At 50.9% G+C, this 24,604-nt stretch overlaps 2 protein-coding genes across 7 annotated transcripts in view; one reads left to right on the top strand and one right to left on the bottom strand.

Annotated features, from left to right (window-relative positions):
- LOC140903857 (uncharacterized) lies at positions 1–15,545 on the bottom strand. Of its 4 annotated transcripts, XR_013635075.1 has the most exons (3): positions 14,633–15,539; positions 13,960–14,098; positions 1–655 (listed from the first exon to the last, which is right to left on the bottom strand). XR_013635075.1 is itself a non-coding variant. In XM_073325766.2 (2 exons), the coding sequence occupies exons 1-2, from the start codon at positions 1,899–1,901 to the stop codon at positions 42–44; spliced, it is 1,281 nt and encodes a 426-aa protein (XP_073181867.2). In that variant the 5' UTR covers positions 1,902–3,852; the 3' UTR covers positions 1–41. The 4 variants fall into 4 exon arrangements, 1 of the variants encoding a protein (XP_073181867.2); XR_012156353.2 differs by having other exon boundaries at positions 13,960–15,545; XR_012156355.2 differs by lacking the exons at positions 13,960–14,098; positions 14,633–15,539 and adding an exon at positions 3,927–4,406.
- The window catches only part of GGA1 (golgi associated, gamma adaptin ear containing, ARF binding protein 1), a 17,532-nt gene continuing 8,053 nt past the window's right edge, over positions 15,126–24,604 (top strand). For 2 of the 3 annotated variants that reach the window (XM_073325735.2, XM_073325754.2), the window contains exons 1-9: positions 15,128–15,325; positions 17,651–17,735; positions 19,524–19,599; positions 20,267–20,365; positions 20,938–21,061; positions 21,649–21,749; positions 23,509–23,589; positions 24,159–24,296; positions 24,470–24,551. In XM_073325735.2, coding sequence (XP_073181836.1) covers positions 15,295–15,325; positions 17,651–17,735; positions 19,524–19,599; positions 20,267–20,365; positions 20,938–21,061; positions 21,649–21,749; positions 23,509–23,589; positions 24,159–24,296; positions 24,470–24,551 — 817 coding nt within the window. In that variant the 5' untranslated portion in view covers positions 15,128–15,294. Of the gene's footprint in view, positions 15,326–17,650; positions 17,736–19,523; positions 19,600–20,266; positions 20,366–20,937; positions 21,062–21,648; positions 21,750–23,508; positions 23,590–24,158; positions 24,297–24,469; positions 24,552–24,604 lie in introns of all 3 variants that reach the window. The other variant, XM_073325745.2, reaches the window with a different exon arrangement.

Raw genomic sequence — 24,604 nt, forward strand, 5'->3', positions numbered from 1 at the left:
ATTCATGCATTCTTTAATTCATCACACAAATAGGGGGATAACTACCAAGGTAGCCCAGGAGGGGTGGTGGAGGAGAGAAGCACCAGGAGGGGTGGTGGAGGAGGGAAGGACAAGGCCACACAGCACTTTAAAAGTTTAAAACTTATTGAATGCCAGCCTTCTGTTGCTTGGGCAATCCTCTGGGGTGGAGTGGCTGGATGGCCGGAGGCCCCCCACCGCGTTCTTGGGCGTCTGGGTGAGGAGGCTATGGAATTTGGGGAGGAGGGTGGTTGGTTACACAGGGGCTGTAGCAGCGGTCTGTGCTCCTGCTGCCTTTCCTGCAGCTCAACCATATGCTGGAGCATGTAGGTTTGATCCTCCAGCAGCCTCAGCATTGAATCCTGCCTCCTCTCATCATGCTGCCGCCACCTTTCAGCTTCAGCCCTCTCTTCAGGCCGCCACTTACTCTCTTCAGCCCACCACCTCTCCTCCCGGTCATTTTGTGCTTTCCTGCACTCTGACGTTGTCTGCCTCCACGCATTCGTCTGTGCTCTGTCAGTGTGGGAGGACAGCATGAGCTCAGAGAACATTTCATCGTGAGTGCGTTTTTTTCGCCTTCTAATCTTCGCTAGCTTCTGGGAAGCAGAAGATCCTGTGATCCTTGAAACACATGCAGCTGGTGGAGAAAAAAAAAGGGATAGTGGTATTTTAAAAGACACATTTTATAGAACAATGGGTACACTCTTTCACAGTAAATCTTGCTGTTAACATTACATACATAGCACATGTGCTTTTGTTCCAAGGTCGCATTTTGCCTCTCCCCAGCGTGTGGCTAGCCCCTACCCTCTCCCCGCGGCTAACAGCGGGGAACATTTCTGTTCAGCCACAGGCAAACAGCCCAGCAGGAACGGGCACCTCTGAATGTCCCCTTAAGAAAAGCACCCTATTTCAACCAGGTGACCATGAATTATATCACTCTCCTGAGGATAACACAGAGAGATAAAGAACGGATGTTGTTTGAACGCCAGCAAACATACACTGCAATGCTTTGTTCTACAATGATTCCCGAGTATGTGCTACTGGCCTGGTGTGGTAAAGTGTCCTACCGTGGTGGGTGGAATAAGGCTGCCCTTCCCAGAAACCTTTTGCAAAGGCTTTGGGAGTATATCCAGGAGAGCCACGAATGCCAGGGCAAATTAATCATTAAACATGCTTGCTTTTAAACCATGTATGGTATTTTAAAAGGTACACTCACCAGAGGTCCCTTCTCCACCTGGCGAATCCGGGAGGCAGCCTTGGGTGGGTTCGGGGGGGACTGGCTCCAGGTCCAGGGTTAGAAACAGTTCCTGGCTATCGGGAAAACTGGTTTCTCCACTTGCTTGCTGTGAACTATCTACAACCTCATCATCATCATCTTCCTCATCCCCAAAACCTGCTTCCGTGTTGCCTCCATCTCCATTGAAGGAGTCAAACAACACGGGCGGGGTACTGGTGGCTGAACCCCCTAAAATGGCATGCAGCTCATCATAGAAGCGGCATGTCTGGGGCTTGGACCCGGAGCGGCCGTTTGCCTCTCTGGTTTTCTGGTAGGCTTGCCTCCGCTCCTTAAGTTTCAAGCGGCACTGCTTCGGGTCCCTGTTATGGCCTCTGTCCTTCATGCCCTGGGAGATTTTGACAAATGTTTTGGCATTTCGAAAACTGGAACGGAGTTCTGATAGCACGGATTCCTCTCCCCATACAGCGATCAGATCCCATACCTCCTGTTCGGTCCATGCTGGAGCTCTTTTGCGATTCTGGGACTCCATCATGGTCACCTCTGCTGATGAGCTCTGCATGGTCACCTGCAGCTTGCTATGCTGACCAAACAGGAAATTGAAATTCAAAAGTTCGCAGGCCTTTTCCTGTCTACCTGGCCAGTGCATCTGAGTTGAGAGTGCTGTCCAGAGCGGTCACAATGGAGCACTCTGGGATAGCTCCAGGAGGTCAGTACCGTCTAATTGCATCCACAGTACCCCAAATTTGACTCAGCAAGGCCGATTTCAGCACTAATCCCATTGTTGGGGGTGGAGTAAGGAAATCGATTTTAAGAGCCCTTTAAGTTGAAAAAAGGGCTTCGTCGTGTGGATGGGTTCAGGGTTAAATCAATTTTAACGCTGCTAAATTCAACCTCAACTCCTAGTGTAGACCAGGGCATAGTACAGATGCGGCCTCAGTTTCCCCTAGTATAAAACTGGGACAGTATTGCTCTCTTGTCTCACCAGGGCATGGTGAGGATTTCAGTGAGAGGATCCTGGTTTGCAGAAGAGCTAAGCTTGCACAACTTCAGCTGAGATTGATGGGAGATTCATTCAGGCCCTACTACTCTGTTGAGAATAGATCCTTTCTGGGCGTACTATCTGAGCACCTGCACATTAGAATGGGTAACGCTGGGAAGAGGAAAGGTGCTATGCAAAGGCTTAAAATCAATGCTATTATCTCACTACCTCATCTAAGATTGTCGTAAGTTCCTCCCCCCCTTCACAAAACTTCCCCGAACAGGTAAGACGGGAAAAATTTTTCCTTTGCAGAGCGGTATGGGTTTGATTCCAATCAGATTAGACTCCTACCTTCAGCCAGCCCAGCCCTAAACCCTACAGATCAGCCAATTTGATAAGGGGGGAGGGATGGACGGGGAGGACTAGAAGCAAAAACCGGATTTAGATAAGCCAAAAGATGGCAGGAGCTGGGTTGGCTTATCTAAATACATTTGGTTGGCTAACCAGGCCCATGCATCTTGGGGGGGTGAACACCAACAACCGAAGGGGATCGTGCAGGGTGGCAGAACTAGGAGAAATCTGGCGAGGAAACAGCTCCTGCAGGGAAGATGCATCAGGCTGTGGACCTCAGGGCAGGGGTGCCGGTCCCATCACCTGGCTCATTGCCAACTGGACTAGACAAGACACTGGAGAGCGGAGTGCAACCAGCAGCCCATCCCCTTCATTCACAGCGGCCCTGCTGCTGGGGTGGTACAAGGCCTCTCCAGGGACCGGGTGCAGTGGCATGCACACTGCAAGTTTGGAGGAAATGGCTGCAGGTGCTTGTCAGCACTAGCACCGGGTAGGTTCTCAACAAGGCCTCTCCCAGGGCCTGGTAAGAGGAATGCTTGTCCTCAGGCCTTCCCGCTGGCAAAGGGGAGAATGCAGAGGTTGCTCCATGGCTCTCTTGCTCTGCCTCACCCACTTAGACAGGATGCGACACTGCCACGCAAACGGAGGGGAGAAGAAACCTATTCACAGGGCTCCAGGAGGAGGGGAAGCCTTGTGAGACCCTGCACTTCCCTAGCACCTTTCATCAGATCTCTGTACAAAGGTTAAGGCACTGTCACCGCAGCCCTGCTGGAAGGGAAATATTAGTCTCCTCTTTAGCAGATGGGGGAAACTGAGGCACATGACAACGTCAAGCCTACAGTCTGAAACGTGCCCAGGGATTTGGGGTGCTCCACTTGAGACACACCAGGCCAGCCTGTCCAAAGAGCTCAGCCCCCAGCATCTCCCACATGCTGAGTGGTCTGGTTTTGCAAATCTGCCCTAGGAGCCTAAATGTGAGCTGAACTCTTTTGAAAATCTGGCCTAGACAACCTGGCGTTCAGAGTAGAGGCCAACAGGAATTGGAGATGCTCACTGCCTCTGAAAATCAGTCCCTTGGTGTCTCAAAATGGGCCTCCAAAAACAGAGGCATTCAAAGTTAGTGGCTACTCTTCAAAATTGAGGCCAGGGTCTAACAGGCCAAACTCTCACTGATTTTGAGGGGAGCTTCTCCCGTAGAAAGGACTGCGTAAGGCTGCAGGACTGAGCTCAATGCAGTAAAAACACATCTGCAATTGCTGAGCAGGCTGTGGATTGGGCCCCGCCCTAGCGTTGTAACCAGAGCAGCATCCGCCCATTTCCACATCCTTCACAAACACTCACCCGAAACGTGATGGTGGTGACAGACAAATCACGGCACGCACATTACATCCAGCCAGATGCAGCCAATGCTGATAGCACATTTATCAGTGACTGGGGCTATTCATCAGAAAGGGGCAGCAATAATCCAAGGCAGCCTAGTCAAATCTGAAGACGCACAGAAATCCCTAAGCCAGGCAGAAAGTGTCTGTCTGAGTCACGTGTGACAGAAATGCCAAGGGTGACTCATCAACTGGAAAAAAAAGGAAAAGGTTCTAAAGTTCAAATAACACGTTGAGAAAAGCCACAAGTCTCTGTAGCTCATGAGCCACCAAGAGGGAGAGCAAACAATGTCTGTTCCCTGGTCATCAAAGCGCCAGAGTCCAAGGGGACAGATCCTGCAAGGTGCTGAGAGCATGCAGAAAAATGCCAAGCATCCTCAATTCCCACCAGCTTCAACGGGGCCTGAAGGCACTCAGCGCCTGGCAGGATCCAGGGCTTAAATGACGGCTTAGATCGGCAGGAGAGGATGTCACGTTGAAACCATATGTTACTATGAAATTAACTAGAACAAATTCCCTTTGATTGCCTACGGAATGAAACGGCAAAACTGAACCGGATGAAAACTGAAAATAAAAGCCTGCTAGAAAAGGGAACTGAAATCCCCAAATGACTGAGTTCAGCGCTGGGAAACAGGCCTCTAAAAAAGGGAACCTCAGATAGCCAAAAGAGAACTAAGAGAAGCCCAGGTCGATGCAATGAGCGTGCTGCCAAGAGAAACACCAAAAATAAATGAAGCTACTGGGAATGGAGCTGAACCTCAGCTGCAAACCCCAGGGGATAACTAAGGGCTTGTCTACACTTAAAACACTACAGTGGCACAGCTGTAGCACTTCAGTGTAGACACTACCTCTGCTGACAGCAGGGATTGGCCTGTTGGCATAGGTAATCCACCTCCCCAAGAGGCAGTACCTAGGTCAACGGAAGAATTCTTGCATTGACCCAGTGCTGCGTACACCAGGACTTAGGTCGGCTTAACAACGCTGCTCAGAGGTTTCACACCCCGACCAATGTCGTTAACCTGACCTACTTTTCTAGCGCAGACCAGGCCTCAGACAACAACCACATAGTTATTGCAGATCAGAGGGGGATCTTGAGAGCATATGGCAGACTCTGCATTCATTACATCCTCCTTGTTCCCCAAGGAAGGACAGGTGACAGCAACTCCCAGTGCGCTCCCCCAGGGTTTTCCATCAGGGCAGGGCAGCTTTCGAAACCACCAGCAGTCGGCTGTGCCAAGAAACTGCCTAACTGTCCTGACAAGAGCCCTTGGCTCTTTTGGCGGAGCTGCCCCATGCCAGCCTCCCTACAGCAGGGGGATTGGGGCTGCTTTGGCCTGCCACAATTCCTCCCTTGAGTGGACTTTCTGCCCTACGTGCTATACCTGCAGGAGCCACTCTACACCCCCGGCTGAATCCAGCCTTACGTCTACGCCTACCCCCAGGTTTCTTGGGAGACAAGCCACCACAAGCAATCCGTTCCTTCTATTGGCTTCAGATTGCTGGCTGGGAAACACTCATTCCCACAAGAGGGAAAGAGTACTACAAGTTAAATGCCTGAATGCAGATCAGGCCAGACAAGTTTTATCAAGTACCAGGCTGAACAAGCCAAAACATTGCCATCCACCCAGGAACAAACAAACTCACCCAGCCGGGAGATCTGATAAAAGCAGTGGGACAGCTGGCAACACTAACTGCAAGGCAGTACCCGTCAGTGCAGAGATAGCCTTATCTCCTCAGCTGCCAAGATGGGACACGCATCCCCATCTACTACACAACAGCAGTGCAAGGCCCGTGGAGGCCTGTTCTCTGTTCCTGAGCCTGCATGTAGCCCCTTAGTACAGCACAGGGGCATCTCTATGACTCACTGCATCTTGTTAAAACAAGGGAGTGAATAGTCACTGAACAGCTCCATGGTACCAGCTCCCTGTGGATCAGGGACCAGAAATTACTAAAACATGCTGCCATCTAATCTGGACACAGACTACATGACATCAGATTACCCCGCTGCAGTAACAGAGCACAGTGGCTACGGGAGATTGAAACAGCAGAGGGGAAGGCAGGAAGCTGGGGGCCACCGAACCCCACCTTGCTGTACCAGCCAAAGGGCAGGGGGAAAGGAGGGGCTGTGCCAGGGGGCGGGCCCTCTGTTTTTAGCAGGGGAGCGGGTTGTGCTGCTCCACTGGCACTCACCTCATTTTAACCCCTGCCATAGCACCAGCAAGGAAAGGCCCCAGTGGGAAGAAACAAAGCACAAGCTGTTGGGAAAGGAATAAACAGCCCCGGGGCTACTTAGATGGTAAGCTGGTTGGGGCAGGGACCATCTCTTTGTGTTGTGTTTGCACAGAGCCTGGCACAGCGGGGTCCTGGGCCAAGGCTGGGGCTCCTAGGTGATACAGATAAGAAATCAGAACAGGAAGCGTACAGGCTGAAATGATTTCTAGGCTGTGCCAGCATCGTTCGAAGTACAGTACGGTGTCATGGAGATTTTGTGGCGCGAGGGTTTAATTGGCACAGAGACTGTGTTCGTACAGCACCTTGCACAACGGGGTGCAGGCTAGGAGTGGGGCTGCTAGGCACCATGGCAATACAAATAAATAATCGTATTAATCATGGGCCAGATCCTTCTCGGCTGTGAACCAGTGTGGCTCCACTGACAGCAGCAGAGTTATGGTGCTTTACCCCAGCTGCAGATCTGGCCCTACATTTGTGGCTAGGGAGGATTTATAGTTTGTCATGCTCTTGGGGATCCCCCAGCTTTAGGTGTCACCTGAGATATAAACCAACAGATTCCATCACTCTCACCCCCACCCCCAACTCACGGGGGGGGGCACCCCACTACTCACAGCGTCATAGGGCTTAAGGCCAGAAGGGACCACCAGATCATCTAGTGCGACCTCCTGTAAATCATGGACCACCAACACCACCCACCACCCGCACACTAGACACAACAATTACTCACCTATCCCCGCTCACACAGAGCGACCCTTTTTGGGGGTTGCTAGGGCAGGTAGGAACAGACACCCCCATGTCACAGCTCCCCTGGGAGCAGCTGAAGGAATAGCAGCTTGCTTGCTGGGAAATACAAAGGGCTTCTAGTTCTGATTGGGCCAGCTGCCGGAGAGCCTACGCAGGAAACACCATGCACATGGACACACAAACTACAGCTGCCCCAGAAGGCCTCCGCGGGAGATTCACTCAAAGTCCTGCCTGGGGGGCTGGAGGGGGTCTAGGATAAATATGGTCCACAACAGTTCTCCAAAGGCAGGAAGCTGGGGGCCACCGAACCCCACCTGGAGAGAAGCGTGCACCTATGCAGGTACATTTCAGGTCTCTCCTCCTTTAAGGCTTCTCTGCCTTTTTTTTTTTTTTTTTTTTGTGCCCCACGCCCAGCTCTCTTGCATCCCCCAGCTGCTGGGCTGCTTCCTCTTCAGCCAGCAGCCACACCCCCGCTGTCCCTTAGCAGCAGGCAGCCAGGGCTGCAGCTGGCAGCATGTGGCAAATGGAAGGGGGCGAGGCTCTAGTGCAGCCAGGATAGATAGTGCCGGCAGCAGCGGAACAGCCTCCTCCAGCTGCTTCCCAGTCCTGACTTAGGCCAGGCCTGAAGTTTCTCAGGGAGCCTCGGGCAGGATAGCAGGTATGGGATTTTCAGCTGGGGCCAAGGACTGCCAGTCAAACTCAAACTAGCCCTGTATCAGATGCACAGCTGAGACCGTATTCGAGCAATGGGGCATTTAGAGGCGGTAACTCCTAGGACCTCCCTTAGCTCCATGTTAAAGCCAGACTGCATAGGTCTGACTTTCCAAGCTTCCCAGACGGCTGTGGGACTAGCATCCCCAAGCATCCCCAAGAGTAGCTTTGCTATTTCACACTTGATTGCCACCGCGACCCGTAGAGGTATTTACCATCCAGCCCCGGTGAGTCACTGCGCTTGGTTTTCTTATGCTGCTCTGTAACTTCCACCTTGGAGGTTGTACTCTGTGCTAGGGCCAGACTTTGCTCATGGAATATGCTTTTTCAATAGGAATTCCCCCCCACACCCTCCCCCCATCACCCTTTATGGCAAAAATGGATAGCAATAAATCAAAGAAATGCATTTAACCTCTCTTCTACTTCCCCCCTTCTCCAACCCCTCCCTCCCCTCTCTGGCAGTGGCAGGGATGAAAGCCATGACTCAAGCCATCTGGTTTCTAACAGAGAATCCATTTCATCTTTTCAATAGCCTCCCTCTGCCTTTATCATTTGCCGTGGGCACTTCACCAGCAGAGCATTTGTCCCAACTGGGGCCTCCAATCCTGCAAGCTGCTCTGTGCTTCAGCAACTTCAATGAGGTTCCCCTGGCAGGATCCAGGCCTGGCTTTGTACACAGGATTTCTGCTCTTAAAAGAGGCTCACTTAGCCCTCGTGAACACCTGCGCTTCTCCGCTTAACCTGACAAGAGTTTCACCCTCCCCGTTTCGTTTCTGGTTTAGAGGAACACAACCCATCCCTGCTCCTCAGTCTCCAGGCCGAGTCTGTGATCTGGGCTTTCAACAAGTCTCCTTGCTGTACTCTTCAGCCTGTTACTATCTCTTTGTTACCATGTTAAAGTCTTCCATCCTTCGTAAAGCTCACTAACTCTCGCCCCTCTGCAAGAGCAAATTCAATTGTCCTCTTTCCCACTGTATGCACCATCTTCTCCTAGAGTACGCGGCTGAGAGGCAGAAAGAAGGGTACTGACGGGGATTCTTCAAAGGCACCAGGGGACCCCTTGGGCGGATGACTCGGCGGGAGGGTTTGCACAGGAGAGGGGGAGAGCAGATGCTGATGTTCACCTCCAAAGGCCCATAACATTCATTTCCTCTGCTTCCCTGTCTCTCTGGCCCATCTGCTGCTAGGATACTTCTCTGAAAAGGTTTTCAATCCAGAGATCTGAAAGCACTTTAAGAAAGGCGATAAGTGTAATTATCTCATCTAGGCACAGAGAGGGGAAATGGCTTGCCCAAAGTCACCCAGCAGGACAGTAGCAGCTCCTGATTCCCAGGCCAGTTCCCTAGCTACTCAGCAGACTCATGCTAGTATGACTGCAGCATGGTTTCCCTGATCACAAGGGACCCATCATCCTACAGTAAAAAGGAACCTGCTGCATTAAGAATTTACAGTGTGGAAGAAAAGGGACTGGACAGCTTCGGAACATGCTCCTTATTGCACATCAGTCCCCTAGGAGCTGCTGACAGAAACTCCTATTAGACTAACAGGGAAAAGCCTGAAACCTTCAACTCGGTCGCTGGCTCTTAAATAGCAACCCTCCACGGGGAAAAGCATTGAAAACTCTTCCAGAGGTGGGGCACAGCCGAGGTCAGGGAATAGTGGGGCTTCAAATCCAGAAGACTGTGTAAAACGCATGGGCAGAGGTGATGTCAGAAGAGGAGATGCTGGCTCTGTTTCAAGGGAAAGTGGCAGCAGCAACTCAGCTAGAAATCCAGGAACCGTCTGCTGCAGTCAGCTAAAGGAGGCAAATGGCAAGAGAACAAAGGCACAGCAGTACAGCGTCTGCAAAAGTGAGTGGTACAGCATAACGCATCACAGATCAAGGAGTAACCTAGCTGGTAAAACAGAATCCACCCTTACAGGCTACAGCTGAAGATCTAGCACCCAGTGTGGTGAAATGCTTGGTAGGAGGTGTCAGAAGATGGCGACAAGCAATACTGCTTGGATTGTACATAGACAACTATTCAAAACCAAAAGAGCCTGTGGGTGGGGCAGGGGGAGAGGAAGGACTGATGTGTTCCCGGGGAGATGCACAGATAAACCACAGCTGAGCCCTGGCTGCTAGAACTTTCTTCCACATGATCTTTGGAGTCAGCTGAGGAAATCCCAGATGCAAACATTCTCTTTCTTTCTGATTGCTGTGCATGTAATCCTGCGGGTCTGTGATTCAACTGCACAACTTCACAGATCTTTCAAAACTGACGAACATTCAATCGCCTTTCTCCTGCCTTCCCACCACTGCCCTCTGCTGGATGGAAAGCATCAGAGCTGCTCAAAGCTGTGCGCCCTGCTCCCGCCATCAGTCCTAACTCTGAAGTATTTTCTCTGTTCCTACTAGTGCACAAACAACAAAGTGCTCCAGTTTGCATGTGGTGACATCCCCGGCTAGCAACCGCAAGCCAATGGTTATACATCATAATACTAGTTTGTAAGAGGGAATGTTTTCTGGGTTGGAGTTAGTAATAATATGGAGCTTTTCCGCTCATCATCAGTTCAAATCTGGTCCAGGAGAGCACTGGTTGAGAGGCATGGCTGTCCTAACGACCTGTGCACACTTGAGCAAAGCAGTAATGCCAAAATGCTAAAGCTAGAGACGATCAACAGCCTATCAGATATGGACTTGAACCAATGTGATCCCTGCACCAAGAGTGTCAGTAAATTTGAGCTGCATAGACAGAAGCATCACCTCATGGAGCAGGGAGAGGATACACCCTTTCTATAAAGCTCCGATGTAACTGTATCTAGAATACCAGGTTCCACTCTGGATACCATAAAGATGTAAAAGATCCTCAGAAATGCAACAAGAGGCATAAGGGGCCCAAAAGACTGACTCATAAGGAAAAATTACACTAGCTAATGTATAACGTACTGGAACCCAGTTGCGGGGAGGATATGGCAGCTGTCAGGTATCTGTGAAGGGCATAATAAGGGAGAAATGGTGCAATGGTGTAATGGGATAAAATTAAGAAAATATGAAGGTTGAACACCAGGAACTACTTCCTAACAATAAGGCAGATTAGTCTCCTTCGTGGCTAGAGGCATTTAAGATCAGCCTGACAGAATGTGAGAACAGTGGGGTGAGACAGACTAAATGTGACCTAATAGGTCATTTCCCTCTCTAGCACCTGTGGGCCCAATTCTGCAGGCACTTTCACAGGAATCACCGTACCCCTCTGTAATCCCATACACGAGTAAATTGGCTCTGTGGGAGCCTGTGGGATTGGACTTTTATAACTGAATGGACCAGGTAGGATTACTGGATTCTTCTTAGTGCTACAGGTGGTTCTTCAAGTCCCGACATGCTGGTGAGCGGAGATGATGCTCGGAGTACCCCAGCCCATACTGTGCAGTATCCGTTCTACAACTAAGCTGAGGTCTTTACTTTCCAAAGTCATCAAGTTGGCATCTTTCGCCAGCATGACATTTTTTTAAAAAGGCACTGTGTAGAGAATGTTCCGTCCAAGACCACAAGAGCCCAGAAAATACAACCAGCACTTACTAAGTGTCATAATCAGAGCCATACTGGATTATTGAAGCAGTAAGGACACATTGAATTTGATTTGGTTTTTTTCCAGGATTTTTCCCAGCAGCTGTTCAAACAAGGAGGAAAAAGTACATTCCAAATTAAAAGAGAAAGGAATGCTGTTTAATGATGTATCCAGCCACTTTAAAGTAAACCAGGACGGGAAGCAGCTCACATTCCGGTTTTTATATTTTTAAACCTTCATTTCCTACAACGAGCTCTCACTCTTTACAGTAAATTAAATGTAAGAGAACTGCAGTGAGACTGAAGACCTCAAAAAATTCAAAGGGAAAGGGAAACCATTCACTTAAAAAACTCAGTTTGAAAATTTTATACTTAATAGGTTACAAATAATTTTTGTTAAGGGGAAAGGGGAGGAGAAAAGAATGTCTCCCTCATTCTGCTTCTTTTACACATTTGGCAGCATTTTGTGGGCAGTCAGTTTCAGTTTTCCCTCTCTATATTCAATCAGTTGTGGATTTAACTTCCTTGTGTGTCTCCACAGAAACAGAAGGAAAATACTGAGATAGAAAAATGTCCTCAGAAAGCCAGTTTCCAGGGGAACTCAGGCAAGTTTAGTAGCTGAAATTACTGCTAACTCACTTTAAGTTGATTAGATTTCAGGTCAGTATCCCTTTAAGCTTCCAGCAGCATCTGTGACTCAGCCCCTTGCACATACATTACAGTAGATGTCATTTTACAGCCCTGCAGATGGTGTGAACTCTAATATCTTAATATTCAGGCTCAGTGTGGCCAAACTGGCATTGCTCCTGGAGTGTGTACTTTAAATAAACCAGAGGAAGGAAATGCTAAAGCTGCACCTGCATCATTTCAGATCTGTGCAATAAGTAACACACAATGTTTTCTGAGCCCAAGAGAGAGGAGAGGGTACATTAGCTATGAGTGGTTCAACTGGCAGCCTGTGGTCCAAATCCAGCCCATGGGATGATTCTGTACAGCCCCACATGATTTTGCTCTACAAGATGGGATCCTCCATGCAGCATCACCTCACACACACACACTGTACTGCATGATCATGCTGTATGGAGGTCACCATTTTGTAAAGCAAAATAGCATCCTCTGCAAAGTGTGACCTCGCACATTAAATGTGAGGTCAAACCACATAGAGGATGCCATTTTGCTTTTGTATGTTGCCTGTGGAAGTGCCACACAGCTATGCCTGCGGCCCACATCACTAAAAAGATTGGCCTACCAGCAACCAGAGACATTGAGAACAAATATTGGAATTGCCCTTTTGGATCAAACATGATGTCAAACCACTCCAATACCTTGCCTCTAAAATTTCTACCAGAATTCTTCTTAATAAAGCAGTGAAAAAAAGAAGAACCAGTTGTCGATTTATTTAGACTTCAGCACGAGGTTACTAAAGAAGCAAAGCAGTCATTGGATAAGGGGTAAAATATAGTCCTGGTTAAAAACCTGACTAAGAGCCAGAAAGCAAGGATTAGGATTAAATTATTGATTTTCATCATGGCAGAAGGTTAACAGTGGGGCACCTCAAAATTCTGTACTAGGTCCTTTATTGTTTAATATTTTTATTGATGGTCTAGAAATGGGGTGAGAAGTGAGGTAGCAACACTGGCGGATGACAAAGTTATTTAGGTTTCAGAGTAGCAGCCGTGTTAGTCTGTATCTGCAAAAAGGAGTACTTCTGGCACCTTAGAGACTAACAAATTTATTTGAGCATAAGCTTTCGTGAGCTACAGCTCACTTCATCGGATGCATGTAGTGGAAAATACAGTGGGGAGATTTTATATACACAGATAACATGAAATAATGGGTGTTATCATACAGACTGTAACAAGAGAGATTAGGTAAGGTGAGCTATTACCAGCAGGAGAGCGGGGTGGTGGGGGGGAGAGAAGGAACCTTTTGTAGTGATAATCAAGGTGGGCCATTTCCAGCAGTTGCCAAGAATGTGTGAGGAACCGGGGGTGGTGGGGGGGAACGGAATAAACATGGGGAAATAGTTTTACTTTGTGTAATGACACATCCACTCCCAGTCTTTATTCAAGCCTAGTTTAATTGTATCCAATTTGAAAATTAATTCCAATTCAGCAGTCTCTCGCTGGAGTCTGTTTTTGAAGTTTTTTTGTTGAAGAATTGCAACTTTTAGGTCTGTAATTGAGTGACCAAAGAGATTGAAGTGTTCTCCAACTGGTTTTTGAATGTTATAATTCTTGACGTCTAGTTTGTGTCCATTTATTCTTTTACGTAGAGACTGTCCAGTTTGGCCAATGTACATGGCAGAGGGGCATTGCTGGCGCATGATGGCATATATCACATTGGCAGATGTGCAGGTGAACGAGCCTCTAATAGTGTGGCTGATGTGATTAGGCCCTATGATGGTGTCCCCTGAACAGATATGTGGACAGTTGGCAACAGGCTTTGTTGCAAGGAAAGTTATTTAGGTTAGTCAGGACCAGAGAGCTAACCAAGCTAGATGAATGAGCAAACAAACTCTGGTGTTAAAAGGCACACATTGCAGGAGAAATACCTGCACATTGCAGGGGAAATATACTTCACAGGATTCTAAATTCACTCATTAACCCAAGAAAGGAACTGGACATTATCACAGACAACTCAATGAAAACTTCTGCCCAATGCATAACTGTGGTCAAAAACAGCTAACAGGGTTAGTAAGGAATGGGATGGAAAGTACTACCAAAAATCATAATGATACCTTTATATAAGTCAACCTCACCCTGAATAGTGCAGTGCTGGGCACCTTATCTCACAAAGGATAGCGCAAAGCCGGAAGGGTTTCAGAGAAGAGCGATGAGAATGATCAAAGGCCTGGACAAATTCCGTATAAAGAGAATGAAAAGCTTGAGGATGTTCACCTTAGAAAGAGAACATGACAGAAGTATATCAAATAATGAATGGCATAGCAAAGGTGGATGGGATTGAAAGCTTCTATCACCCCTGTCTTATAACACAAGAACAAGGGGCCACTCGCTGAAATTAAAATGTGGGACATTCCAAAGGAAAATGTAAATACTGATTAATTTAACTAACACCCAGACAAACCACCATAGCCTGTGGAACTCACTGCCACATGACACCGCTGAGACCCAAGAACAGGGTAAGAGTTAAGGTGGTGGGGGGGGGGAAGGATATGTATAAGGAGAGCAGGAACATCCCGGTGAAGATACGAGGCCCTTCCCCGCAGGCTGTGATGGGGGCCCCCACCCCCCAGTAGCCACAGACCGGCGAGACCCCCAGAGCACAAGAACGTGCAGCCCTGTCAGCCCCTTGTTTCAGGGTGAGCTCCGGCAGCTGTGGCTCCACAAGCCAACCCCAGCGCTTGACCCGGACCCGCCTTGTGGCCGGTAGTTCCCCAGGCTGCCGCTTCCCGGGGCGGGTTTGCTCTTCACCTGCGCAGAACTCCCCGGCAGCCGCCGCCCGCTCCCCCCACCACGCCTGGCCCAGGCAACGGGGGGGGGAGGAGGAGTCCATTTCCCCGAGGGGGTCGGGGTGGACGGTACCAAGGGCCCTACATCGCCACCCGCTACCCCTCCAACGCCCTTTTAAAGGACACGCGCCCCGAGGCGGAAGTTCCCCTTCCTCTCCCGTTTCTCCTCTCCCGTGCCCTTCCGGCCCCAGTCTCCGGCAGCCAGCCAGCCACCGGGACAAAAGCCCTCCCGGAAGTTGGGCTCCACGGCGCCGTCCTGTTCCCGACGCTCTGGCGCCGCCACGTGGTCTCTATGGCACAACCGCAACGGCTTCCAGACAGTTCTTCCGCTTCGTCTCTTCTGTTGGCCCGTGGCGCGGCGGACTTTTCCCGTCCCGAGCTCTATGGTTTCCGGCGCTGACGCGCTACGGGGAGGTGGCAACTCTATTGTTCAGGCGGCGGCGCTCTAGCGGAAGGTCGCGCGGCTTTGTGATTCCTGAGACGCTCTATGCGGACGTGGGGAGCTCCATGGTCTCCGTAGCGGCGCTCTAGACGGTTCTCCCCGATCTCGATGGTTCCGCGCCGCCGGGCGGAAGGGACGTTGCCCTTTTAAGCCAAGGGGCGGCGGGGGCCGCACGAGCCGCCATGGAGCCGGACACGCTGGAGTCGTGGATCAGTGAGTGGGGCTGGGGGGCAACGGGGCCTTCCGCGCGGACACCTGCGGCCCCGGCCTCCCGGGGATCCGGATCAACCCCCCCCCCCCCAGCGTCCCTCCGTCGGCGCCTCCGTGTGATCCGGATCAACCCCCCTCAGCGTCCCTCCGTCGGCGCCTCCGTGTGATCCGGATCAACCCCCCTCAGCGTCCCTCCGTCGGCGCCTCCGTGTGATCCGGATCAAACCCCTCCCACTCTCTGATCGCTTCCACAGCACGTTCCAGTTCAGCTGGGCCGTAGGCCATCCACCCCTGCCGATCGCCCCCACCCCTGCCAAGCCAGAGAGCCCACCTTGCCGCCTGCCCCCCGCCACCTGGCCCCTACTCCCCCAAACGCGCCCACCCCTGCCGTGACCAGTTCCGCCCCCAACTCTGATCTGTGGGGTGTCAGTGTCCCTCTCTTTTAGGCTTCAGAGTAACAGCCGTGTTAGTCTGTATTCGCAAAAAGAAAAGGAGTCCTTGTGGCACCTTAGAGACTAACCCATTTATTTGAGCATATGCTCAAATAAATGGGTTAGTCTCTAAGGTGCCACAAGGACTCCTTTTCTTTTTAGGCTTGTTCTCAAGTTACTGCACGCTCAGATACACAGTTTGTTATCCTGTTGATGTTAACTTGTGCTCCTCCATCTCTTTGGTGTGTGCACCTGTTGTCTCTCAATCATACATTTTAGATTTTTAGATTATAAACTCTTTGGAGCAGGGTGTCTCCTTTCATATTTGTGTGTGCAGTGCCTAGTGCAGTGGGGCCTTGATGTCTGGTTGGGGCCTCTGTACTGCCACAATACAGCTCCACCTGCCACCCACACTCTGATCCAGATCCAGTCCCATCATTCATTTATGCTCTATTAATGAAGGATAATGGAGTGGACAGTATGCTTATAAAAATTGTGGATTACGCCAAATTGGGAGGGGTTCCAAGCATGCTGCAGAACAGGATTAGAATTCAAAAGGACCTTGGCAAAGTAGAGAATTTGTCTGAAACCAACAAGATGAAATTCCATAAAGACAAGTACAAAGTACCTCAGGAAGAAAAAATCAAGTGCACAACTACAAAATAGGGAGAAACTAGGTGGTAGCACTACTGAAAAGGATCTGGGGGGCTCTGGGGGATCACAAATTGAATGAGTCAACAAGGTGATGCAGTTGTGAAAAGAGCTAATGTCATTTGGGGTGTATGAACAAGAGTGTCGTATGTAAGGCCTTGTCTACACTACGGGGGGGAGATCGATCTAAGTTACATGACTAACGTAGTTGAAGTTGACATATTTAGATCTACGTACCTCAGGGTCCACACTACGCTATGTCAAAGGGAGACACTCTCCCATCGAATCCCCTTGTGCTTCTTATTCACTAGACCCACTAAATCCACCGCCGATGCATTGATCACCACACATCACTAAGTGTAGGCAAGCCCTTAGACACAGGAAGTAATTGTACTGCTGTACTCTGCACAGGTGAGGCCTCAGCTGGAGTACTGGGTCCAATTTTGGGTACCATACTTTAGGAGGGATGTGGACCAATTGGATAGCCAGGAAGGAGAGCAACAAAAATTATAAAAGGTTTTGAAAACCTGACTTATGAGGAAAGGTTAAAAAACCTGGGCATGTTTATACTAGAGAACAGAAGACTGAGGGGAGACCTGATAATAGTCTTCCAATATATTAAGGGCTGTTATAAAGCAGATGGTGACCACTTGTCCTCTATGTCCACTGAAGGTAGGACAAGAAATAATGGGGCTTAATCTGTAGCAAGGGAGATTTAGGTTCGATATGAGGAAAAACTTCTAACTGGAAGGGTAGATAAGCTCTGGAACAGGCTTCCAAGGGCGGTTGTGGAATCCCCACTTTGGGAAGTTTAAGAACAGGCTGGACAAACACCTGTCTGGGATGGTCTAGGTTTACTTGGGCCTGTCTCAGTGCAGGGGGCTGAAGTTGATAACTTCTCAAGGTACCTTCTAGCCCTACACCTCAGTGATTCTCTGTGAGGTGGCTCTGATCCCCTCCCCCACCTTGACTTCATCTGCAGGTAATGTTTGCAAACTTCCTGCCATGGTATTTCACGAACTTCCATCTCAGTTCCAGTTTTGACCCCTTTGGGGGAGGCATGCGGAGGGTCTGCTCTCCCCTCAGTGTGAGCCTCTGTTAATGCAGCTTGTGAAAGGCCAGACTCATGAGTTAGTGGGTGGAGTTGATATTACACCCCACCCTTACAACCTGTGTGGCTGATGCTCACTGGGTGGGAGATTCTCTTTCTGACAGGATACTCTCTTTTCTTCTCTCTCACATCCAGACAGGGCTACGAATCCTCTCAACAAGGATCTGGACTGGGACAGCATCAATGCTTTCTGTGAGCAGCTGAATAAGGAGCTAGAAGGGTGAGTACACTCTTTCTCTTTCCTCCCGCTAACACAGTGGCTCTCAACCTTTCCAGACGATTGTACCCCTTTCAGAAGTCTGATTTGTCTTGGGTACCCACAAGTTACACCTCACTTAAAAACTACTTGCTTACAAAATCAGACCTAAAAATACAAAAGTGTCACAGCCACTATTACTGAATAATTGCTCGCTTTCTCATGTTTACCATGTAATTATAAAATAAATCACTTGGAATATAAATGTTGTACTTACATTTCAGTGTATAGCAGATAGAGCAGTATAAACAAATCATTGTCTATATGACATTTTAGTTTGTAGTGACTTTGCTAGTGCTCTCTACAGAGCCGTCCCTTGGGTATGGCGAATGAGGGCGACTGCTCCGGGCCCTGCGCTTTGGGATTGGCCAGAGATTCGTCACTTCTGCCCTGGGCCCCACACCACGCTAGGGAAGGCCGTGGCTCTCTATGTAGCCTGTTGTAAAACTAGACAAATATCTAGATGAGTTGATGTACCCCTGAAAGATCTCTGCGTACCCCCAGGGGTACGTGTGCCCCTGGTTGAGAACCACTGCTCTAACAGCTCCAGGTTACGCACCTAGATTCCAAATGCACAATCTTATAAGCTAAGCAGGGTCCTTCCGAGTCTGTGCTTGAATCAGGGAGAACCTCTCAGGTAAAAGTCCTTCTGCTTCAGGAAATGGCATAAAAGCCCAGTACGTGGCACTCTTTCTTCTCTCTGAGGCGGTACTGTGCCTTGCTCCTCTTTGGCTGCCCCTTGGTGCCAAGGGGGTTCATTGGTGGGTTTTTAGGTGGCTGAGGAGCCCAATTGGTGCCCTGCAGATTTTCCCGCAGAAGTGACAGGTGTAATTTTGGAGGAGACATAATTTTTCTTTCCTCCTTTGTCGCTTCTCTGTCTCATGAGCACGCCTGCTCTCCTCAAAGTGAGCTGTGGCTTGTGGTATGGTGTGGCACCACTGTATTCTGTTCTGCGCCAAATCCTCCCAGTTTGTTGGATTGATGCCTCCCTTTTTAAGGTGTACTTTCAGTATATCTTTCAAGCACTTCCGCTTGCCATGGTGTTTGGGGGAGCAGAGGGGGGATGTTGCTACTTGATGAGATGTAAAACTGAGGTCCTGGTTGCTTCTGGCCCATGGCTCTTTTTGCTAGAACAGGAGTCCTGGCCAAATTCCTACAAAGATAGTTACATTCTGCCAACCTGAAAGTGCCTTTAAAGTTTCACACTGGGAGATCACTCTTTTCCCCCGCCTTCCCCCCCTCCCCCCCAATTATGACATTGCTGTGTAGCTTTGCTTGTGCGGAATCGCAGCTGCATTAGTGGGGCAGGGAAGGATTCCTACAGAGATTTGTATAGGACTTTGAGATCCAGTTAATTAATGAAGTTGTCGTGTGCTAAAACTAGCCCCTTTGCCCCAAGCACATTCAGGGGCCCCGTAAGGACTTGGTGAATACCCAGTGGTACGAGCAAGACCTGTGTACCCTGGAGAGATGCAGGTCCAGTTCTCATTAATAATAATAATACCTAGCTTTTATATAGAGGTTTTTCATCAGTAGATCTCAAAGTGCTTTACAATAGAAACCAGTATTATTGCCCCCATTTTACAGATGGGGAAACTGAGGCACAGACTGGGAAAGTGACTTCCCCTAAGGTCACCTAGCAGGCCAGTGGCACAGCCAGGTTATTAATCCAGTCTCCTGAGTCCCAGTCCAGAGCTGTATCCTTTAGGTCACGCTGTCTCCCTACAACCACTGTGCTTTTTCCTCTTCCAGTCCCCCGCTTGCCACCCGACTTTTAGCTCACAAGATCCAGTCTCCGCAGGAATGGGAAGCCATCCAGGCCTTAACGGTAAGGGAGAGGCTCTCCAGACGGGTTAGACACATTAAAGGCCAGGGTGGGGGGTGCCCTGTTTTGCTCTTTGGGCTGTGGGGACTCTCCCGTATTGCTCAGCTAAAGCCCTGGTGCGCCCAGGCTGTCAGGGAGGGCTGGTAGAGCTCTGCGCATGGGTGAAGTGCGGGAATCTTACCCCAGAGGGAATTAGTGGGCGCGGCTTAAAAGGGCCTTGGATCAGGCCCCTCATAGACTAGTCCGAGCTAGTGCTGTGAATGCCTCTGCTGTGAGTGCCCGTGTTTTCCGTGTCTCTGATGGATACACACACACGTGGGCATGGAGGTTCACTGTTTGTCTCTCTGTGGTGGGGGAGGGAGCCCGGAGGACATTCCCACCAGCTGTTTCTCCCCTCCCATGGTCTGCTGTGTGTTTCAGGCAACCATGTCCGCCTCTGCACCCACCCTTTGTGGGGACAGATTGTTCCCCTCAGTCAGAAGGCTGGCACCTGTGATATGAAATGGAAGGGAGCAACAGAGGCACCCAGGGGGTCCCTCCCCGGTGACCCTGACCCCACGAGCCAGGATGTGGGGCCTGTTTTCCCTTTCCCTCGTTCTGCGGGGTCAGTCCTGCCAAGGGGAGCTGGCTCCTCCACCTGCTGACTGGGACTCGGCCTCTGCTCTCTCAGGTGCTGGAGACCTGCATGAAGAACTGCGGCAAGCGCTTCCACGACGAGGTGGGCAAGTTCCGCTTCCTCAACGAGCTCATCAAGGTGGTGTCACCCAAGGTGGGTGCCAGCACCCCATTGGCAGGGCTGGGTGTCAGGCTGGGAGGAGCCAGCGCAGGACATAGAGAGAGGTGGAGCTGGGGTAGGGATTTCCCAACTCCCCCATCCCCAACCTGTGCAGATCTACGTTCTCTGTGTGCTCCCAAAGGAGGCCATTGCTGGGAGTGAATGTATTGGTGGAGGGGGACTCAGTTTACCTCCCTCTGTGATCCATTGGGACATAGCAAGGCAGCTTCTTGTTGGCCACTATAAACTCTCCTCTACAGAGGAATCTCCCCGTATGCACCTTCCCCCTGCCGGGCAGATGGGACTTAAACTGGCCCTTCATCTCACTGTTTCTGAGGGCTGCCCCACACTGGCTGGTACTGACTGGGATCTCATATAAACTCTGGCCCTCAGGGCCTAACCCACCCTCCCAGCCCCCCTGTGCTGGAGGCCAGCCACAGTAAGGGGCATGTTGCAAGGGCCGTTACTCACTTCCTCCTTCCCTTCCATTGTCCGTTGGGAGCCATCTCACTTCTCCCTGAGAGGTTGGCCGTGTGTGGATCAGCTCTGCCCACCTCTCCCCTCAGTACCTAGGCAGCCGGACTCCTGAGAAAGTGAAGTTGAAAATCCTGGAGCTTATGTACAGCTGGACACTGGGGCTGCCTCAGGAAGTGAAGATCACAGAGGCCTATCAGATGCTGAAGAAACAAGGTGAGAGCCAGGTATCTCCTTTGGGGCAAGGGCCTTCCTCTGCTGTGGCAGAAGCTGGGTCCAGGCTGGATTCTAGCCTTCTCCGTGCTCGGGCCTGGTCTAGCTGCTGTATGGGCTGTGCAGTTCAGAGGCCGGAGGGAGCAATCCCAACAAGAGGGATTTTTTCCTGAAAGTCACTGGTGGTCTGACCTGTGTGTGGGGTGAAGGGAGATGTGACATCTTTCTTCCTCACCAGCCCTCAGCAGATATGGCTTCATAAGAGGTAGGGCCATAGGAATAATAGGGTTATGGCAGACCAGGACATGTGATGCATGGAATGACTGGGATGATTTCCTGCTAGTGGGGACTTGGAGATGCTGCAGACAATGCACAGCTGGAGCAGGGGGTGGGTGGAGCATGCCCCCCACCCCTAAACCTGACTCAGAGCTGGATTGGCCCAGCCAGAGTGAAAGAAGATGTCCATTGTGTGAGACCTAGAGCAGGGCTTCCTGGAGAATGGGTAGCAGAAGAGCCATCTGGTAACTCCAGCACTGCCCCAGTAAGGTGAGGGCTGGGCCTGCTGATGTCTCTGCTCCTCTCCCCTGCAGGAATCGTGAAGTGCGACCCGAAGCTGCCGGACGAGGCTCCGTTGCCCCTGCCTCCCCCCCGGCCCAAGAACATCATCTTTGATGACGAGGAGAAGTCCAAGGTGAGGGCTCTGTGGGAGGAGGAGCAGAAGGCCTGGCTTTCCTGCATCTGTGCATCTTTCCTGCATCTCCACCCGTGGGGCAGGCTGGCGCAGCAACAAGACCAGGAGCTCGTTCTCCTGCTGTGTGCTGTGCTCAGGAAGGGAACAGACTTAGGGCGTGATCCAAAAGAAACCAGTAGAGAGATTCCCACGGATGTCAGTGGGCTCTGAATTGGGCCCTTAGAAAGAGAGAGACTTGCTGTTTGACCTATTGAACTTGATGCCACTGGATACTGAGTAGGGCAATAGCAAGGGGACTAGTATGACCTAGCATTGACACTCGTATGAATGAATAGCAGCCACCCTAATATTACCGGGGAGATGGCTCCTCTTGCCACGTGGCATAAACTGATTGCAGCTCAGAGCGCAGACACTCTTCCTCTCCCTCCCCCCAGGACACTTCTGGCCCAATTGTTTAACCCTTCCTTGAACCATCCAGCATTGGCTCCCTCACAGCTGGGATACCAGACGGATAAGCCACGGCTCTCTTCCGCTCTGGCAGTGCCAATGCTCTTAAAACGGGGAGAGCTGGAATCAGGCTCCTCTGGCAGCAACTCCATAGTCAAGGCGGTCCTGCCATTTCCAGTGGCAGCCAGGCCGGGATCCCAGCTCTTCACTGTGCAGCGTCCTGCACCGAAGACTTGGCGGGAGGGTCCAGTGTTGATCAGACAAAGTTTGTAGAGAAGTGTCTGGAAAAGTGGCCTTCTCCCTTTTCCTGAAAGTCACCTCTTGTTGGAACAACTACTTGGTGATGACTCCAAAGTGTGGGTGTGAGGGTGAGTGGATGGGTGTGCCAGGAGCTTTCAGAGTCCCTATGGGAAGGGCACTGGGTCGGAAGCTAACAGAGAGAGCTTTACTCCCAGGGGGTTATTCATTGGCATTGACGAAAGCAATGCTTTAACGAGTCTGGGGCATGGCTAAACACACGAGTTGTGGTATTTTGCCGATACTGGTAGAGTTAAAGCTGAACCACAAACACACACATGCTCTCACTCACTCTCGCTCCCACTCCCCCCCAGCGTGGATGTAGTTATACCAGTGTAACTGTGCTGTGTGCTGACCTGTATGGCTAGTCTCGTATGGGATGGGGAGTAAGGTAGGCCACTGTAAGAGCCTTTAACATGGTATAAATGCCACTCTAGGGGGTTGTGCTGCCATTCCTGGTACTAGGGAAAACACTCCCCCAGCCAGCATAGCTGCACTAGGACCAAAACTGTGTGTAGACTGGGCCTGAGGGAAAATCCCTTCTGTCAGGTGTCACTTTTCTCTGTTAATCGGGTTTCACTTTCTCTGTGCTGGGGAAGTCGTTCTCCAGCTCCCCATACCATCTGCCGGGACAGACAAGACCGGAATTTCTAATGTAATAAAACAAGCCGGAAAAAAAATGTGTTTGTGTGGCGTGTTGGGTGATCTTTGAGGTTCTTTGGTATGTACCAGAAAAAAGCACACAAACAAAGGCACAAGCCCAGTTATGTTTCCCTTTGCTGCTCGCCTTTGAGGTCATTTGTGGCCCTTTAACTGGACTCTCAAACGTTCAGGGTCTTCCCTGTGCTGAGGGCCTGGGAGTTCCATTTACCAGCGATCCCCCAGCCTTAGTTCTGGGTTAACAGAACAGTCTGTCTGGGAACCATCTGCTTTCGAGTGACCCCTGCTGCCAGCGACCTAGGCTTGGAATTGTCTTCTCTGCCCCAGTCCACATGCCTTCCTCTCTCTCTTGCAGATGCTGGCTCGCCTGCTGAAAAGCTCCCATTCTGAGGACCTCCGGGCTGCCAACAAGCTCATCAAGGAAATGGTTCAGGAGGTGAATTTCCTCGTACAGGCTCTCACCAGGGAAGGGGCTCTGACGATTTATCCTCCGCCCACCCCCCAGGGAGCAGAAGCCTGGCACAGGATGCAAAGAGGTCCTGGGATGGGGTGGAGGATATGGCCAGTGTGCTTGCATCCCCATATTGACCTGACAAGCAAGGGATCCCAATTCCCATGACATCGGGGGCGGGGGCCAATAGGGGGGTGAGGAGAGAGATCCCTGGTATTTGGAAGTAAATTCTGCTCTTCCCAATCAGGTGGAGGGGAGCATGGGACATGGGCACAGAGGGCGTTCCTGGAGCACATACCCTGCTCTGGCACCTTCTGCTGGTGCAGTCCCAGCCCCTGTGCCATGCAGTGAGTGCTGGATAGTCACCAGTGTAAACTGAATCTCTCCACCCAAGCTGAAACCATTCCAGGAGGAGCCCCTCCCACCCCTGCTCTCTCCAGATGTTGTTCGAAGGGGGAAGCCGCTCTGTGCCCGCTATCGTAGCCGTCCCAGTCCCAACCTGTGGGGAGGGAGGACGTCAGACCCCCCTCACCCATCTGCTCCTCCCGCTCCAGGACCAGAAGCGAATGGAGAAGATCTCCAAGCGTACGAATGCCATCGAGGAGGTGAACAACAACGTGAAGCTGCTGACAGAGATGGTAACCAGCTACAGCAAGGGGGAGACGACGGAGAGCAGCGAGGACCTCATGAAGGTGAGGGCGGGGGCTGCCCCAGAGTCCCTTCCCTCGGTGTCTCACACCAGGGTGAGGTAGAGGAGCCCTAGGGTGAAGTGGGTTTTTACTCTGCAGCTCCTGCCATCTCCCTTTCCCCGTCCCCTCCCAAGCGCTTCCCCGCCGCCCACCTCCGCCCCCTTTCTCTCCCCCAGGAGCTGTACCAGCGCTGCGAGCGCATGAGGCCCATGCTCTTCCGGCTCGCCAGCGACACAGAGGACAACGACGAGGCGCTAGGTAAGCTGAGCCACCCACCAGCACAGCACGGCCTCCCTCGCTTACCCTTCCGC

This window comes from Lepidochelys kempii, chromosome 1, assembly GCF_965140285.1.
Source record: "Lepidochelys kempii isolate rLepKem1 chromosome 1, rLepKem1.hap1, whole genome shotgun sequence".
Taxonomy (NCBI): Eukaryota; Metazoa; Chordata; order Testudines; family Cheloniidae; genus Lepidochelys; species Lepidochelys kempii.